The 18,111-nt window shown below is 37.4% G+C and overlaps 1 protein-coding gene across 31 annotated transcripts in view; it reads left to right on the top strand.

Annotated features, from left to right (window-relative positions):
- szt2 (SZT2 subunit of KICSTOR complex) overlaps positions 1 to 18,111 on the top strand; it is a 115,753-nt gene that overhangs the window by 27,068 nt on the left and 70,574 nt on the right. For 28 of the 31 annotated variants that reach the window (XM_077199856.1, XM_077199855.1, XM_077199853.1 and 25 more), the window contains exons 27-39: positions 272 to 319; positions 2,339 to 2,466; positions 3,312 to 3,576; positions 5,334 to 5,505; positions 5,597 to 5,689; positions 6,519 to 6,597; positions 8,657 to 8,959; positions 10,226 to 10,364; positions 10,453 to 10,569; positions 10,660 to 10,729; positions 12,704 to 12,889; positions 13,006 to 13,272; positions 15,699 to 15,948. In XM_077199856.1, coding sequence (XP_077055971.1) covers positions 272 to 319; positions 2,339 to 2,466; positions 3,312 to 3,576; positions 5,334 to 5,505; positions 5,597 to 5,689; positions 6,519 to 6,597; positions 8,657 to 8,959; positions 10,226 to 10,364; positions 10,453 to 10,569; positions 10,660 to 10,729; positions 12,704 to 12,889; positions 13,006 to 13,272; positions 15,699 to 15,948 — 2,117 coding nt within the window. The remainder of the gene's footprint in view (positions 1 to 271; positions 320 to 2,338; positions 2,467 to 3,311; positions 3,577 to 5,333; positions 5,506 to 5,596; positions 5,690 to 6,518; positions 6,598 to 8,656; positions 8,960 to 10,225; positions 10,365 to 10,452; positions 10,570 to 10,659; positions 10,730 to 12,703; positions 12,890 to 13,005; positions 13,273 to 15,698; positions 15,949 to 18,111) is intronic. The other 3 variants (XM_077199854.1, XM_077199835.1, XM_077199830.1) reach the window with 1 other exon arrangement.

The raw sequence follows: 18,111 nt of genomic DNA, 5'->3' as shown, positions 1-18,111 counted from the left end.
ATTTTATTTATTTCCCCAGAAAACGAGACTTAATATCTTATCATTTTACTACTCATTTTAGTAAATGCATCTTGATTTAAGAAATGTTTGATATTTGGACTGGAAACAAGACAAAAATACTAAGTAAGAAAAGCATTTTTTGCAGTGTAAAAATGTTGCCTAGGTAGGCAGCTCGCTATGTTTTGGCACAGAGCTGTTGTGTTTAATCATTCGGAGGGCATCATGTGGTCATCCTAATGTTTTACTGTCTGGTTTCTCTTTGGATGAGAAGAGCTCAAGAGACAGACAACTGGGAGTTCAGTCAGCAGAACAAATACAGGTAGCCCTGCTCACTGCTTGCTGCTGTTGCCCTATAGCGGGAGCGGGGCGGGGGGGTACGAGGGGCCGTTTCGGCCCTGTTACACTAAGGATGGTCCTTCTTTCTTTCTCTTTCTCTGGAGGGTTTTGCTATTCTAGGAAGGTGACTGAGGGGGTATCAGGCTTCAGAAGATTTAGGTATGGGTATGAGGTCTTAAAATAACAGAAGGAAAACAAACTTATATATGTGAATATGCACTACTGCTCAAAAGTTAGGGCTCTTTTTTTTTTTTAAGAAATTAATACTTTTATTCAGCAAGGATGCAGTAAATTGATCAAAAGTGACAGTAAAGCCATTTATAATGTAACAAAAGATTTCTATTTCAAATAAATGCTGTTCTTTTGAACTTTCTATTCATCAAAGAATCCTGCAAAAAAAAAAAAAGTATCAGTTTCCATAAGTTTTAAACTAATAAGAAATGTTTCTTGAGCAGCAAAGAGAAAAAAAAGTTGTTTTTTACTGATCATGTGACAGTCGAGCTTTGTCATCACAGGAATGAATTACATTTAAAAATATTCATATAGAAAAACTGTTATTTAAAATTTTACGATCCGTGATGTATATTGTTATTGATTCAGGTGCAGCGTGATTTAGATTGCTCTACATTGTCTTGTATGTTTTAAGACCTCATTTCCTGCTGAGGGTTGTTTTCTCTGCCTTCTGATGTTCAGTACCAGTCAAAAGTTTGGACGTATTTGACTGAATGTCTGTTTTTGGCTTTCTGATAACACGTGGAAAAGGAGAAGCAATACGACAATGCATATCCATAACATGTGCTTCACGTGTTCCTTAATGCATTTTCAATACAGTTTCAAAAGCATCCCAGAATGCACCTTATGATTAAGCAGAGCTGCAATCTAGACAAAAAGGCAGCTCAAATATGAGGGGGGCTTCATTGTGTCGCATTTTTTTGCATCTATTTGTGGTTTTTCAGAGTTTTCCTGGCTTTAAAATGGTAAAAGTGATTAGATGTATCCAAACTTTTGACTGATAGTGTACATACTGAAATTTGAAGGTTAGTTCCCAACATGTAGACATTTAGGACATCCCAAGACATTCAAAATGAGGGTGAAATGACTGGATTATAACTTTATTTATGAAATTAGTAGTCTTTGAAAAAAACGAGTCTTTGTTAATCTGGTATGTTCAACTGTCTTGGTGGTAGTGTCTGAATAATACTCATTGCTTCTTTGAACAACATACAATTCAGGGTATATTTTATGTTCGTGTCCTCAACGTCTCGTTTTTCACCTCACTTTTCCGTTTAATGTATTTTTCCTGCTTTGTTGACCACAAAAATGGTTAAACCTATGCCATATATTCTAGGATATTGATGCTTCATGGCTGTAAACCTGTTTTGCATGCTGGTAAAGCTGGGTTGATCATGGAGCTGTATTGATATAGACTGATTTGATATTTTCCTGTCCTCTTCAGCAGCAAACAGGACTAGTATTTACTTTTGATGATGCTTTAATAGGGTCAATAATCACCTTCTTTCTGCATGTAATATAATTAATAAATACGGACCCACATTAACAAATTCTGAAAATTAGAGAGCATGCATTTGCTTCTTGTACATGGCAGATAGGCATGGTTGTTTTCAAGATGATGCCAATATTTTGTTTGTCAGAATCTGGTAATAAATTGCCATATTATAATTTTTATTTATTTTTTATTATTTTCTAACATTGTGCCTGTCATATAATGTAGATCTGATTCAATTGTACTACGATAGTAAACTAAAAGCAAAATGGAGATCTGATGTCAAAAGTTCAAATCAGTTTTCCAGAGTGTGCTTCCCTATATTAAACATATGGGTGAATATTTGAATTGGATATCTTACTGACTATTCCTGCTCCTCTCTGCTATTTAAGGCTGGTGTCTCTGGTGTAGGGTTGTAGGAAATGTGTGGGAGATTGTGGCCTTGTGTTATCTGGTGTGTGTCTGTGTGTGTGTGTGTGTGTTTGTGTCTCTTGGCAGGTCAATCTCTCAGGAGCGCAGCAGCGCCTCCTCCTGGACTGAGCTCATGACGCACCCTCACAAACACAAGGAACTGGCCAACTACTGCAGCCTTCTACAGGAACACTACTACCAGAGCTATGTCAAAGGTCACACACAAACATATGCATATTTATACGTATAGTCAGAATTAAACAAATGTGTGCACATCCAGTGGGCAAAAAGCTCAATAAGGGTGCTTCAACCACACACACGAAAAAAAGGAAAAAGTAGAAATATTATTTATTGCATGTTGTCACCAAAGCTTTTTTTTTTATATACATATAGCTGAAATAAATAAATAAGCAAAGATAGGAAATAATATTTCGCATAAAGTAAATGAAGATTATTTTTTGCATTGCAACATTATTTTCTTGACATTTTAATTCTCATTACATATTGAGACTTTTTTCAAATTAAGTATTTAATAATTAAATTTTTTGTAATTCATTATTGTCAATGGTGATAGAGTCCAGAAACATGCTATATATATATATATATATATATATATATATATGAATTACATACCTTTAATTTAGACTTTAATTTTAAAGGTATTAATTTGTTTATTTAATGTATTTTTTATGTGTTATAGTCTAAAATAAAAAATATGCTGAAATAATATATAAATAAATATATTAATATATATATATATTTATATATATATTAATATATTTATTTATATATTAATTTAGAATATTTTTTATATTTTATTTTAGACTATTACACATAAATATATATATATATAGACAAATATACATGTAATAAAGATATATAAATTCCTAAAAAAATGCATTTCAGTAATGTGAATTGAGGCAGAAAATGTTTAATTTTCATTTAAATGTTACAGTTCAAATAAATCTTAATGATAGTAAATTTTCTTTATGCAAAATGCAATTAGTGTCATTTTCATTGCAAATGATTTGATCGGCCTTGTGCCTGTGTTGATTGACAGGTGTTTACCGCAGTCTGCAGCAGTCGTACAATGTGAGCTCGCAGGACGTTCTGACGGCCATGGATTACTGCGAGGAGTCGCTGCAGGAGATCGACATCACTTCCTTCCTGCAGACCCTGTGCGGACACGTACGTGTTTTCCGTGAACGTCACGAGCTGACCGGCTGTGTCAACGTAAGCAAGTCCACTAGCAGTCCCACCACCTTCATCATTGGCGAGGGAGAGGATGATGGAGCTGACAGAGCCACACTGGTATCCTCATCCAGGTACTGACCATAGAGCAAAGCATTGTGGGACTTTTTTTTGTTTTCATTGTATTTACATATTGTTTGTCAAGTCAAGTCACCTTCATTTATACAGCGCTTTTAACAATAAAGATTGTTTCAAAGCAGCTTTTACAGTGACAATTGGAAATTAAAGTAACAGAGATTGTTTTGGCTTTACAGCAGCTCTAGAATAAAGTTATTGTCCAGCTAAAGTTACTTTTGATTGATTCACTTCCCTTGAAAATATCATTAGTTATTAACTTAGGAGCCTCTGAGAAACAGAAAACCCTTAACCAGTCCATCCAGAAAAACGCGATTATGTGATCGCATAATTCAATACATAATCACCCAAAGTCCGCAAATTTATGCGGGGGCCGCATTTTTTCAAATACGCCGTACTTTCACCGCATAAGTTGCCGGTTTCCGTTCAAAATATGCGGGGCTTGCATGATTTCATAATCCCCGCATTTTCATGCAAAAAAGTCACATATATCTTAGCAGAAATTTGAAAATGTTGCGTTTACTTCACACAAGAGCAGCCATTTTCCCCTGTTGCCATGGGAACGTTATGAAGTGACGTAATTACGCGACGTGAACATCATCGAAAAGCTGTGAAACAGGAAGCACACATTTTATTTTTTTATATTTTATTTATTCATTTTTACTGAAATTGTAGCATATTCCTTTTGTAAAGCTACAGAACTTGTTTGACTCATCAATGTTTTGTAAGTTTGAGCCATGTGTTTATTAAAGGGATAGTTCACCCAAAAATGAAAATTCTGTCAGTAATTACTCTCCCTCATGTTGTTCCAACCCCGTAAGACCTTCGTTCATCTTCGGAACACAAATTAAGATATTTTTGATTAAATCTGAGAGCTGGATCACTCCTCCATAGGTTTCTAAGGGATTGACACTTGTTCCCCGAAAAGTTATTAAAGACATCGTTAAAATAGTCCAAGTGACTACAGTGGCTCAATCTCAAGTTTATCAAGCGACGAGAATACTTTTTGTGCGAAAAAAAAACAAAAATAACGACTTTTTTTCAACTATTAATTTCCTTATCTGTGGGCCTCGAGTGAGTTAGCATAGTGTGATAGCGTAGAGCTACGTCACACATAGGCTCACTATTGGCCGACGCTGGTCATGTGTGTGATGCGTGAAACACTACGCTATTACACTAGTGAACTCACTCGAGGCCCACAGAGAACGAAATGAATAGTTGAAATAAAGTCGTTATTTTTTTTTTGCGCACAAAAAGTATTCTCGTCGCTTGATAAACTTAAGATTGAGCCACTGTAGTCACTTGGACTATTTTAACGATGTCTTTAATAACTTTTCGGGGAACAAGTGTCAATCCCTTAGAAGCCTATGGAGGAGTGAAGCGTTTTTGGGTGAACTATCCCTTTAAGGTCTGAAATAAAACAAGATGAGAACTTAAATATTCCCAGCACTTTCTGTGATGTGTTATGCTTGCTTATCATAGGAAGTAATTAGAAATTACTCTTTACATTAAGGTAATAGCCTAGTGAGAACAGGGTGTTGGGGGAATCACTTTTTTTTCTCTTTTTCATCAAACCGTTGATCATTAAACAATTTTTGCAAGTTCCCGCAATATCATCGCATACAATTGCATAAATATCCCGCATATTCCATCACATTTTTTAAGAAAAAGTGCCGCATAATAAAGGATTTTTGCTCGTAACCATCACAAAAAAACTCTGTCTGTACACAACAATACAGTTTGTATTTTGTTAAAGTGTTGAACTGGAGGACGGGAGCGAAGTTGATTCCAGAGGAAAGCTCTCTGTCCCCTCCTCCCCGCTGGACCTGGATGAACCCAAGTCTCCGAAAATCCCAGAATTCCCTCTGTCTCTTCTCCAGTCCCAGCAGAAGTGTGAAGTGTATCTTGATTTGCATAAAATCATACAGGTACTGCAGACACCAAGTGTTAAGAGGGATGTAGAAACGGCATTTTTATAAATTGTATTAACAGTGTCACGCATTCTGTTCTTCTTTGCAGGAGAAGTTCATGGAAATTGGTGCTCAGTATTTCAAGACTGTACCGTCCAACCCACATTATTTCTTTTACTGCCTGCCATCTTCCAAAAAAGAGGTGCTTTATGGAAATATTTTAGCATTCCATTCTTGATGTTGAAAATGCATTTTCATCTTTTTGATGAGATAGGAAGACAAAATAAATACAAATTAACAGGTTTCTATTGTGTTGCAAAAATAAGCACACAGCGCAAACAATGCAGTCTGATTCATGAGCAAATGTCTCTAATGAGGGAATAATTCATGAGTTATCGATTTGAATCAGTTCTATCCATCAGAGTGCTTATTTAGGTATGTGTTTTTTTCTTTCTTTCCCGTATTTATACGGATTTCATCTCTGCAAGCACTGAGTTTGGGTCGCTTATAACATGCATTTGAAAACGCAACACACTTTCTGTAGTTTAAAGGCAAAGAAATTAAGGCATATTAGTATTGTACTGTTTGTTTTGTTAAATATTATTACAATTGTTAAATACTTTTTTTATTTTAAAGTACAGTAGTATTGTTGCAATAGTAATGTATTTTTATTGACTTGTGTCATTTTAAATGTGGTTTTTAATAATAATTATTGTTATTAAAATTATGGCACAGTATTAGTAGTATGTAGTGATATTAAATGGATACTTTCCTTCCTTTTTTGTCTTTAGCTGATCACATTACTGGATGTTTATATGACAGTATGTAGTACATTCTCAAAAGAGTTTGTTTTATTTCATTTAGACAACCCTTCTCAAAATCACAGCTGTGTAGGAAACTCGGATAGTCTTACACAAGCAAACGTTTGACTGTCAAATTAGCACTCAACTTTACAGCCAGAGACCTTGTAAACCTGAACGGGACCTTAGACTCAGTAACCGTTTACCTTTTCTGTCTTTCATCATCTCCAGGATGACTCGGACAGGGAAGGAGAGCGGAGACCCAGTGAGGAGTGTGAGGTGTCTGAAGCTGAACTGGCTACAGAAGACGGTTAGTCATCATTTATACCCTTTTAATCAGAAATATCTTCCATATCTAAGGGTGTATTCACACCTGCCTTGTTTGGTTTGATTGAATCGAACTCTAGTTCATTTACCCCCTTGGTGCGGACCTTTTGGGCAGGTGTGAATACAGCAATCGAACTCGGATACGGACCAAACAACCGAACCGAGACCCAGCTGAAGAGGTGGTCTCGGTACGGTTCCAAACGAACTCTGGTACGGTTCGTTTACGGTGTGAACATGAACCGACCCAATTGCAAGAAAGCACTGCGCCTTTGAGTTAACAGGCTTCCGTAGTCAGAGATTTTGGCATAATGGTTTGTGTTATTGTTGTTCAAGTGCGAAAGAGAATTCCATTCCGGCGCGCTGTCTGGCCACACGATACTGTTGCGCGTCTTTCTGCGCGTCGTGTGTGCATCATTGGAATGGAATGAATGAATGAGTGTGTGCATCAGGACATTAATCACATACAGAGCGTTCTCTTTAGTCTAATCGCGCATAGATGCAAAAAAGCTTTTGCAGTTCATATAATGTAACGATAGTTACAATACAAGTATGATGCTGCGTTAAACTGGACAAACTTAATCGCAAGCGTTAACATTGACAGCACTTGTTAGCAGTATATACAATAAGAATCTCATTATTTGAATGTGTGAACATAGCCCCTCTCTATGAATGAAAACTTTATACCTTATCCGTCTTCTGCGCAGTTTCTTCATATTGCGTTTGTACAGAATAACAAAAAATTAGTAAAATAACAAATATTGCAGTACGAAATATCTCCATGCTGAGCTTTTTTTGCACTTCCTGATTTCCCTACTTGAGAATCCATGTCCAATGAATGGACGACCTTAGCACACGTGTGGTTTTGTTTACAAATTTTGGTTCACTTGCAAAAAGAGCAGTGTGAAAGCGAACCGTACCAAAAAAAAAAAAATGATTTGGTCCGGACCAAAGCAAGTGAACTATCGGACTTTCCTGGTGTGAATACACTTGTCCAACTCAGGCTGTTTTGATAAAGTTCACGTTCAGTAACTAATTTGACATTTAATGCCATTTGTAACACATTTAAAGGTGCACTCTATATTCAGTATATTATATATACCTATATTCTATAAGGTGCAATATTTCCCTCACTAAATATGTGTTATGCGTAAAGAGATTAATAGTTTAAAAAAAATAGATTTAACAACCCAGTGAGATGAATGAAACTTTAACTCTTTCCCCGCAAGCGTTTTTTTAAAAGTTGCCAGCCAACGGAAGCATTATTGATATTTTTTACAAAACCTCAATATGTTGTTGCATGAGTATCTGAACATGAAATATATATCAAAAGAAAAAACAGAGACTTTGATTTTAAACAAAAAAAAACAAAACATTTTATCATAGCTTCATGCATTATTTTTTTTTAATCAATACTTGAATGTGGGTAAGTTTCATTTTAAACAACATTTTTAACGAATCATGTTTATTTTTAAGAATACATCTTGCATCGGCAGTGCTTTTATCGCTTGTTTCTGCTTCTTTTTTGCATGTGTTTTGATCCAGAGATTCTGTACTCTTTCAGAAGATGCGTAATAGCTCTCCTACTGTATAACAGTGAAAACACGGAAAGCCGGAAAAAATGTTGTCAATGGCGGGGAAAGAGTTAATTGGTTTCTGAAAAGTTAGCTAATGCTATAGGTGCATATTTTATATTGCATGAACAGAATTGGTGCACTGAAAAAGGCTGCTATCCAAAACGTTTTTGTTATTTCTTGTGATTTATTAAGTATCTTCCAAAGGTTATTTTTTTGTTTTTTTGGATATGAATGTTTTGGTCTTAAGCGCTGAGATCACTGATGAATTATTCACAGCAAGACTAAAACATTTATTAAGGACTTTAATAGAGTCCATTTTGATTTCATGTTATTTGTAAAGTTATATGAGCAATCTTTTGCACTTGTTAGATACATTCTAGTCCAGTTGCGCTGGCAACGTTGATCAATCAGCTTAGTCATAAATATATGATAACATATTACTTGTATTAATCCTTTGCATATGCACAGAGAACGTGTCCGGCTGCTGCATCGTGACGGAGAGTGACACGGATCTGGAGGTGGAGTATCAGGAATGTGGGAATGGCAAAGCGGAGGCTGGCGAAGAGGAAGGAGGTGAAGGCGTATCTCCATCTGACTCCAACACGGTCAACCAGGACGATGATTCCTTCAGTATTCTGGATGGAGACTCTCTGCTGGAGGTGGAGGGTCCGCAGCCGGAGATGCCTCCTCTGTTTGTACACCTCACCTGCTCCGTCAACATGAAGAGCTGCCATGGCTCCATGCCCACGCAAACACTGCCAACCTGTCTGGGTAAGACACTCAACACACTGCAGAGATTTCTGCCATTGACTTAACCGGTTTCCTACTCTTACAGACATTTAAAGTCACCCTATAGTCATTTTATCCCTTAAAACTAATCGTTGATCAGCAGAATGACAGATTTAAGCATTTTTCCTTTTAAAAAAATGTCAATACAAATGACAAAAGTGCATAACAAAATTACTAAAATAATCATGGGCGTCGGAACCATTGTATATGTGTTGGACAAGACCCACCCACTTTTTAAGACCAATGATATTGGACCCACTCACTTTTACCGTCTCTAATTCAGCGCATACTGTATGTCTGTTCACTTTTCAGAGCACCGTCAGTCAAATCCATTCCACTTGAGGAATGCCCTAATAAATTAAACTCCATTTCTGCTGAATCATTATATTTCTCAACGAGCCGCAACTGACGAAAATAACCGCCCGTTGTACCCTTCCAGTCAAATATTGCGTTGTAAACATTAATAACAGCTTTAAGTTGTCAATGCTGGCAGATGAGCATGGTATCAGCAGCGGGATAATCCACGGATAGCTGTGCATTTAATGTTTTAGCATTTAAAGTTTAGTTTACTTGTTTAATTAAAAGGCACCAGAATACATGAAATGCCATTTACTCCAGTAACATCTTTCTGGGGGAGGACCACACACTTTTTTTTTGCTTCCGACGCCAATGAAAATAATAATAATATAAATAAAGAACAACTCAAGAAAAGTTATGGAAAATCATTGGTGTGATGAAGGGGAACCATATACAGTATTTTGAGGGTTTTTTAGTGTGTTTTATTAGGGTTGATCTGGGTGATGTGTTTTTATTAGTATTAGTGAATATTAGTTATTTAGTTAGTTATACTTTATTGTCCCATTTCTGGGAAATTTGTCTTGGACAGCATGACACGGCCAGTACAAAACTTCAATCATACACAACACAATACATGCACTAACGTGCGACAATAATTACAATGAATTATTTAAAAACGAACAGCACACAAATCTCTATTTAAAATTTTAATCGCAGTTTGAACAAAAGAGTTTTTATAATGATTAGACTTGCACAGCAAGACCCTAAATCGTCTTCCTGATGGTAGCAAATTGTGTATCATCAGAGACAATTCTTTTAGCTTGCCTTAAGATAGATGCCTCGTACAGTTCTTTTATGGATCGTTTTTCCTCCCACCCTATAATTTTTTGAGCTGTATGTACCAGTCGTGCTAGTTTTGATTTTGATTGAATATACATCTATGGTTTGCAGGTGAAGTCATATCCTGTCTTGAAAACGCTGAGAATCTTCAGTCGGTGGATCTGAACGAGTTGTCCGTCACTCTTGATATCTTTGTGCTCACGTTACCTCTGGAGATCGAGGTCATGGCCCCTGACTTCCACCACAACCGGTCAGTGATTGTGAACTGTCCTCGATTTAGGAAAGACAGGCAGCATGGGTTCAGCTAGAGCGATCATGATGGTTCTCTGTGCATGTAGGTACACGTCTGAGAGCAGTGTGTCTCTGAACCGTTCCCCTGGACAGCCCTCATCATATCGCTCTGACGAGGAGCTCATGGGGAACCTGGACGGCCTGCGCGGGGTTGGTGTGGAAAGGTCAGCGTTCAGAGGTCAACAGACATCATCTGATGCCAAACATCCTGAGCATTAACTCTTTATTTTGTCTCATTTTGTCATCTTCTGCAGTATGTCTGGAGATCCCCTGTCCAAACTTCCTATTCCACACAAAATGGCTGTTTTAGCCACCATGGATGAGGTGAGAATGCAAAGATTTAAATAAAAAATAAAAATTATAGTAGTATTATTACAAATATTTTCATTATATCAAACAATTATTCATCATTGAACCAGTAATTAAGTTAAACTCTTCCAAGCACCGTTTATGAAATATGCATGAAAGTTCAGTACCGTTTATTATTGGAGAAGGAGGATCTGTCTTTTTCCGAAAAAAATAATAATAATATATATATATATATATATATATATATATATATATATATATATATATATATATATAGGTCTGTCAAGGAGGACTCAAATGCAGAAACAGTAGACAAACAGTAGACAGATGACAAGATGTGGTGGGAAAGGTGAACAGTCCAGACAGTAGGCAGGGCTGAGGCACAATGACAGCTGTTGTAACTAGCCGAGCAGCAGTTGTAACTAGCACAAGATGACTGTAGGCTGGGGAGTAGTAATGGCAGAGCAGAATGAGAACTGAGATTACTAGCAGTTGCCAGACAGGAACTTCAAGTACAACAGCAAGGCACTCAGGGATCTCAGGCTCAGCACCAGGCTTGCTCCAAGCAAAGAGTGTAAGCAGCCAGGGACGCTCTGCAAGCAGGACACGACCGGAACTAGAGACACAGGAGACAAGACAGACAGGACCGATGGCAGAACTAAAGCACTAAAAAAATTTCTACACATAAAACACTATAGACTTTAGTAATAAGAAACAAACTTTGTAACACAGAAGTACACAGTAGCACATCTAACGAACTGGCAACACATGAGGGAAAGAGCACACATATAAAGGGAGCCAAGAACAAGAGGAACAGGTGACAACACTCGGACAAGGAACAGGTGACAACACTCGGACAAGGAACAGGTGACAACACTCGGACAAACGAGGACTCAACTAGACAAGAGGGCGTGGTACAGGGAAACAAGGAGGCAGGAACAAAGGAGCGCATGGCCAACACAAACAAAACCAAATGTTGAAGCACAACACAAACATAGAGACATGAAACAAAGACAATACAGACAAAGCTGCCAGGGCAGAACCTACAGTATAAATGCATGGATACAATTTTTTTTAATTTGGTTTACATCTTGCAATTTTGACTGTTTTGCATGATAAAGTCACAATCGAGATGCTAAGTCAGAATTGTGAGATATAAACCTGCAATTCTGAGGGCAAAAAAATAGTTTTCCTTAGAATTGAACTTTAAAAATTTGAGTGTTTATATCTCGCAATTCTGACTTTATAACTTGTAATTGCGAGTTTATATATCGCAATTCTGTGTCGATTGTAATCTCACAATTGTGAGACAAAAAAGTCAGAATCGTGAAATAAAAAGTCACAATTATCTTTTAGTTTTAGTTAAAGGTGCAATGTGTAATATTTCTGAAAATCTATTGACAGAAATGCAATATAAGATCCATAAATATGTTTTCAGTGGTGTATAAAGACCTTGCATAATGAACCGTTATGTTTTTATTACCTTAGAATGAGACATTTATGCTCCCCCTTCTATGGAGGTCCACATATTGTGTCATCATGTTTCTACCGTAGCCGTACCGTATTACCTTCGAATGAGCAGTTTCTGTCTACATACACAACGGGTTCCCTTACATTGAAATGCGCCGTCATGTTTCTACAGTAGCCCTAAACGGACAAACGCGTTTCGTTACTTTGTTGCTCTTCGTGCAAGGAAGCAAGCTTAGTTCAGCAAATAAAATACTGACACAATGATGAACAAGTAACAATAATATTCGCAATAAAATAGTTTTACTGAATAATTAAGTTAACATCATTTCTTGTTTTATCCTTGTAAAGAAACCTCATTGCTGAACTGGCTACTGTCTCAGACGATGACATTTTCCTGCCGGCCACCGTAACTTTTGTTGGTTGGAATTCGTAACCTCACCACTAGATGCCGCTAAAAATCACACACTGCACCTTTAATGAGTTTAATTTAGTTTACGATAACAACCCTTTCTCTTTCAGATCCGTTGGCTCTTAGAGGATGAGATCGTCTCTGCTCTACGGCACTCGTCTGTTATCAATTCCTCCACCCTGCAGAAAGTTTCCGAGCACGTGTGTCGTTCCAGCGGCCGCCCGCAGTGCCACTGTGAGGTCGTTCCCCTGCAGTTCGTATTTGGTCCCGAGCAGTCGCTGGAAAAGTTTCAAGAGGTTTGAACTCATGCGATGACCTCTATTATTGGTGATAAGACTTCCCAGGAAAGGTCAAGAACGAGATTATGTTCTGCACTGCTGTTTAATAACACTTCTCTGCTTCCTCGCTGCAGGAGTTCAAGAGGTTATCGTTTCCTGGATACCTGCTAAATGCAGAGCAATACAACTTCCACTACGTCTCACTGAGTCGGCAGCAGTCTCACCGGCTCCAGGCTGCAAGACAGCTGTCTAACACCACTGCTCAGTACTCAACGGGCACAGAAACAACATCCAAGCAAGCCAGCCTGTGTCCTGATGTGGAGGATGGTGCCAAAACATCAGCAAACATCTCTACATCGGACAAAGAAGGAGAGCAAAAGAAAAAGGAGCTGGACTCTGAAGTAATTATTAAAAACCTTTCAACCATGCCTGAAAAAATGCGTTCCATTTGTTTTAAGGCGAGACACTACAGGTGAATAGGGTATTTTTTTTAACTAGCAGATATCACCATGAAACTTTGCCAGTTGATTACCTACATTAAGATGAGAAAAAATGTATTACAAGTTTTCTGTAATTTAATGTTTAAATATGCAAATTAGACATTATCTAATTAAATATGCGCAAATCTGCATATATTTTAAAAAACGAAATCTGAGTATTGGATAAAGCCAGGTTCAAAATTATTTTTTCATTGTGTTCACATATTAGATGGGAAAAAAATTACAGAGGGATTTATGGATATCTACTTTTGTTATCCTGTAAATCAGAATATACTGCCAATAGCCTTAAAAAAATGATTTTCGACATGTTTTTTGGAATAAAATGTTATGTAAATCAGGCTAAGAATAATATATTTACAAATCCCTCTGTAAATGTCTTCATAATATAACTAGGTACAAGACTGGAAAGTTTGGTGTATATATAGGTGCTACTGAAGTGGAGATTTCGGACTTGGAGTGTGGGAGAAAAGTCATTTTGAGAAAACGGGCTTTAAAGAATTAGCATCAGCCAATGAGATCGCGCATTTAGAGTAAAATCCCCCCTTTTACTTTCGCGATTGGTTGCTGATAAAAAGGAAATGACCATATTTGGATCCGGCAGTATTGTACAGCAGAGAGCAAGCTTTCTAACGGTGTGTGTGATGACAGAGTGCAGATCGCGATCGCGGAGCAGAAGGATGATTTATAACGACAACTTTTGATGAGTTTATGAGAAATCTACAGACGCAAACAGGCAAAGTGTAGTAAAATAAAGACCTAAATGTGTATTTCTGACTTTTTTTCACCACAAGTCTGAAAGAAGACATGTTATTGAAGACAAATATCCTAAAATCTCAAAATTGACCAGTGAAAAAAAAACGATGTTTTTGCCTACCGTGTCTCGCCTTAATAACAAATCTATAATTTTAATACTCATGCAAATAAGAAAATGTGTAAATAACGGGGGTAAATGTCACCAAAAAGAATAAAAAAACACTAAAATCATAGATACTGGGCACAAAAAAAGCCCTGTTTTAATATTTAGAAAATATCACACGAGCAAGAGTGCTGTTTTCCGCACTACTGCAAATGTGATGTTGATTTTATACAAAAGTTTGCTGAACAATTAGTTAATTTTAAGTAACTTACATTTTAGACACACATGGTTTTAAGTTTTTCAGGTGGGTCTAACAGTATTCGGGTATGAAATACTACAGAAATGAAGTAAAATAACAAGAATGTACAATTTCATTGTAAAAAAAATAAATACAGATTAATGCTTACAATTAAAGTTACAAAAGTTATTCAGTCAAGAGCAGCGAGTGTTTTGTTCTCTGTCTCTGAGGTTCATTAGGCTGCTGTCACTTTAAAAGTTTATGCACGGATCCAATATACTGTTACACAACATGCGTTCTCTCAACTAGTTGCGTTCGTTCGTACTGCATTTACCTAAATACTCGGCAAGACGGGCAATACAAGCACTCTTCAACCAGAGCGAATAAGACGAGTGTGACAGGAAGCGGGTGTGTGTTAATTTGCTGCCGAAGAGAAGAGAGAGCAAGAACTAATCTAAACAAAATCACAGCATAACCATTGCAAATAATTTAATTATGCGAGAAGAAAAAGTGTGCATTGATACAAGAGACATGAAACTAGCATCAAATCAGTTGCCTGAGATAAAGCTTAGCTAAACAGTTTAGCATCATTATGCTAAAATATATGATTGACCATTCATATTCAAGTATCCCAAAGAGCCATGTTACATTATACATATAATATTGTATTATCTCTTAAATTCCTCCCTCAGATATCAGACCGATTATTAATAGATACATATTAAATAAGTGGCAAGAAGAGTGGAAAATGTGCAAGAATAAGTTGTGCGAAACTCATCCGGAAATTACAAACAGTTTTTTATCACTTTTAAAACTAGACTTGATCATGTGGTCTACACCAGATGTCGTATGAGTCACACAAGTTTGACCCATGGTTTTTTACTTTAAAGTGAAGACCCAACTTTACGCATGTTTTGTAAGATTCCCTTATCTGCCAAACATATTTTATTGGATTGTCCTGGACTTGGAGCAGAATGCTCTTTTATGAAGTTACTTCACATAAGGACATATTTAATAAGATTATGCCTGAAACGGTTTTGGATTGGATGTGAATTTAAAGAATCTTGTATAATATGACTTGCTGTTTTTGTTGTATTTAAATGATATTTGTATTTTTGTAATTGAAATTTTGCCATGAAAATAGCTTTGAATGCTGACATGGCATTAAATAAAATAACTGTATAATCTGTATTATCTCTTCATCTGGAAAATGATTGATGTGTTTTCCCGCAGCCGGTCGAGTTTGGAGTCACGGCGAGGGATGACGGGGACGTTCGGCCTTCGGCTGTTGACTCAGCCAGCGAGTCTCTCTCCGAGACCTCTGACCCCGGGCAGGTCAAACAGTCCGATGCCGAAGAGACCCGACCCCAGACTGCTCACCTGCAGACCGGCAGCAGCACCGAACGCTCCTATGATCACATGACCCCTCCCAAAACACCCTCTGCTGCCAGCCTGGCCGAGTCCGTGCAGTCCGCCACACACAGTGAGTGTCACAAGACATACCGAAGATCTAAGCACAGAAATTGTTTCTGAGATCATGGGGCCTCGTTTATAAATACGTGCATAGAAGGATCCTAAATCAGTGTCACTGCAGGTCCTTAAAGTCCCCATGTGGTGAAAATCCAGCTTTTTAATGTTGTTTATATGTCTATGTGGTGTTTTAAATATGATTTAAGACAAACCATGTGTAAATTCATAAGTCAATTTTAAGGAGAGTATTTTCTCGTTAAAACTGCATTAGACCAAAGACAGTCTCAAAATCACGGTTTGGTGTTTCTGACGTCACAAACTACCTTGTAAACAATCAGATCAACTTGTGATCGTCAGCGAGTGGATCTCTGAGCTGCTGTGAGTGAGTGGAGGCGGGGCTCATTTACATATTCATAGAACCGCGGCAAGGGTGTAGAGTTACATTCAAGCTGTTTTAAGGCTAGGAAAAAAACGTTTAAATGTCATTTTGGTGATCAAAGATGAGTTTTAAGGGATAAATTGATTGACTACAGGGGGAGTCTTAAATATCCTAAAGGGGTCATATAATGCCATTTTCATACAAGTTAATTTAATTCTTTAGGGTCTAAATGAAAAGTTTGTAACATACTTTAATTAACAATTTTCGTTAGTATTGTAAGAAAACACTAATTTTACCTGGTCAAAAACAGCTCTGTTTTCAGCACGCCATTTCAGTGCATATGCCTTTAAATGATAATGAGCTTCGCTCACTCCGCCCCTCTGTTCTGCGGGCGTTCATAACAGTGTTATGACCACACCGCACGTGGAGTGTTTCCTTGACAACAGTTGAGGGTATAGGAAAAAAATGGCAGCGGGAGTCTCTGAGGAGGACACATCTGTGCAACCGTATCAGTTTGAACCGGAGTCGGAACAAGATGACGGCCCGAAGAAGTTCGACAATTAAGGCTCGAACATGACGTTTCTGAATGGTTGGTTATTATATTGTCACTTTGATCTATCTTAGTGTACTGGCAGGGTAGAGTAACTTAGTGAGATGTACGAACGCTATGTGTTTACTGATGTAAGTTGTACGTACTCAGTTTGTAATAACACAATAACCATAACGAGTTGTTCATTATAAACGTGGGATTATTAATTAAAAATGAGAACGTCGTACATAGAAAACATGCCGTATGTACCCTGAGTGTAAACCTTAGCCGCATTCATCGTGAAGCGATTTGCAAAGATTAATATAAAGGTTAATACAATTTTACACTTACGTTTTCTGGAGGTTCAGCAGGGAGACATGAATAGTTGGTAACGATTCTTTTTTCAGGAGCAGCTTCTTATCAAAATCAGCTTTATAAGTTACTTCCTTTGTTAATAAAGCAGTCTGGTGAGAAAAGATTTGCGAATCGCGCAAACATGAAAGCATTGACGTTGCTCGTGGGGAATATTCCCTTCGAAAACAAAACTCAGTCACTGTGTCTTCAGCGGTTCGGATTTAGGAACATCAAAATTACTGCTGTGTTCGTTATTACACCCAAGAACAGAACACCACAATCGCTTAGACGCCATTCTGCTCCAGCGTATCAACAATGACGGACTATGATGACTGACAGCTCGCTCAGGGCAGGGATCTGTTGAAACGCTGCTGTCAATCAACAATCGTGGGAGGGGCGTCCGATTTAGTGACGTCACAAAATCGAACGGCTCAATTTGAGGCAGGGGAAAATATATAAGGAGATTAAAACAAAAACACTGGATAGATGTTTATCATTATATGATGGTTGTGTACAGGCACTGCCAACACACATTTCAGTACAATCAACTTGAAAAAGTGCATGTACCTTTATATGACCCCTTTAAATGTTATTGGAAATGTTTTAATTATCATTTCAGAGGTCTTAAATTTGATGAATAATTATATGGCTTAGTGTGATTATTAAACTTTAAAAGGCTCTGATTTAAATGTGAGCGCTGTGGATGTTTCAAAGCAAAAATGTGGTGCTGTTACATATTCTAAAGGCTCGCAGTTTGAGATCGAGTACCATGTATTTATGTTGAGGGATTGCTTATTGATCTACCTTTGATGAATTATGACAATGTTTACCTTATGTTGTTTACATCATACCTGCAAACTCTTTGCATTATAAAAAGCGCAGCTGCATTGTATATAGGGTTTACCGGGGTAATC

Source organism: Siphateles boraxobius, unplaced genomic scaffold (genome assembly GCF_051911475.1).
Source record: "Siphateles boraxobius isolate OS27281-9 unplaced genomic scaffold, OSU_SipBor_1 41, whole genome shotgun sequence".
NCBI lineage: Eukaryota > Metazoa > Chordata > Actinopteri > Cypriniformes > Leuciscidae > Siphateles > Siphateles boraxobius.
The sequence above is the reverse complement of the archived record's forward strand: the minus strand, read 5'-3'. Positions and strand labels throughout refer to the sequence as shown.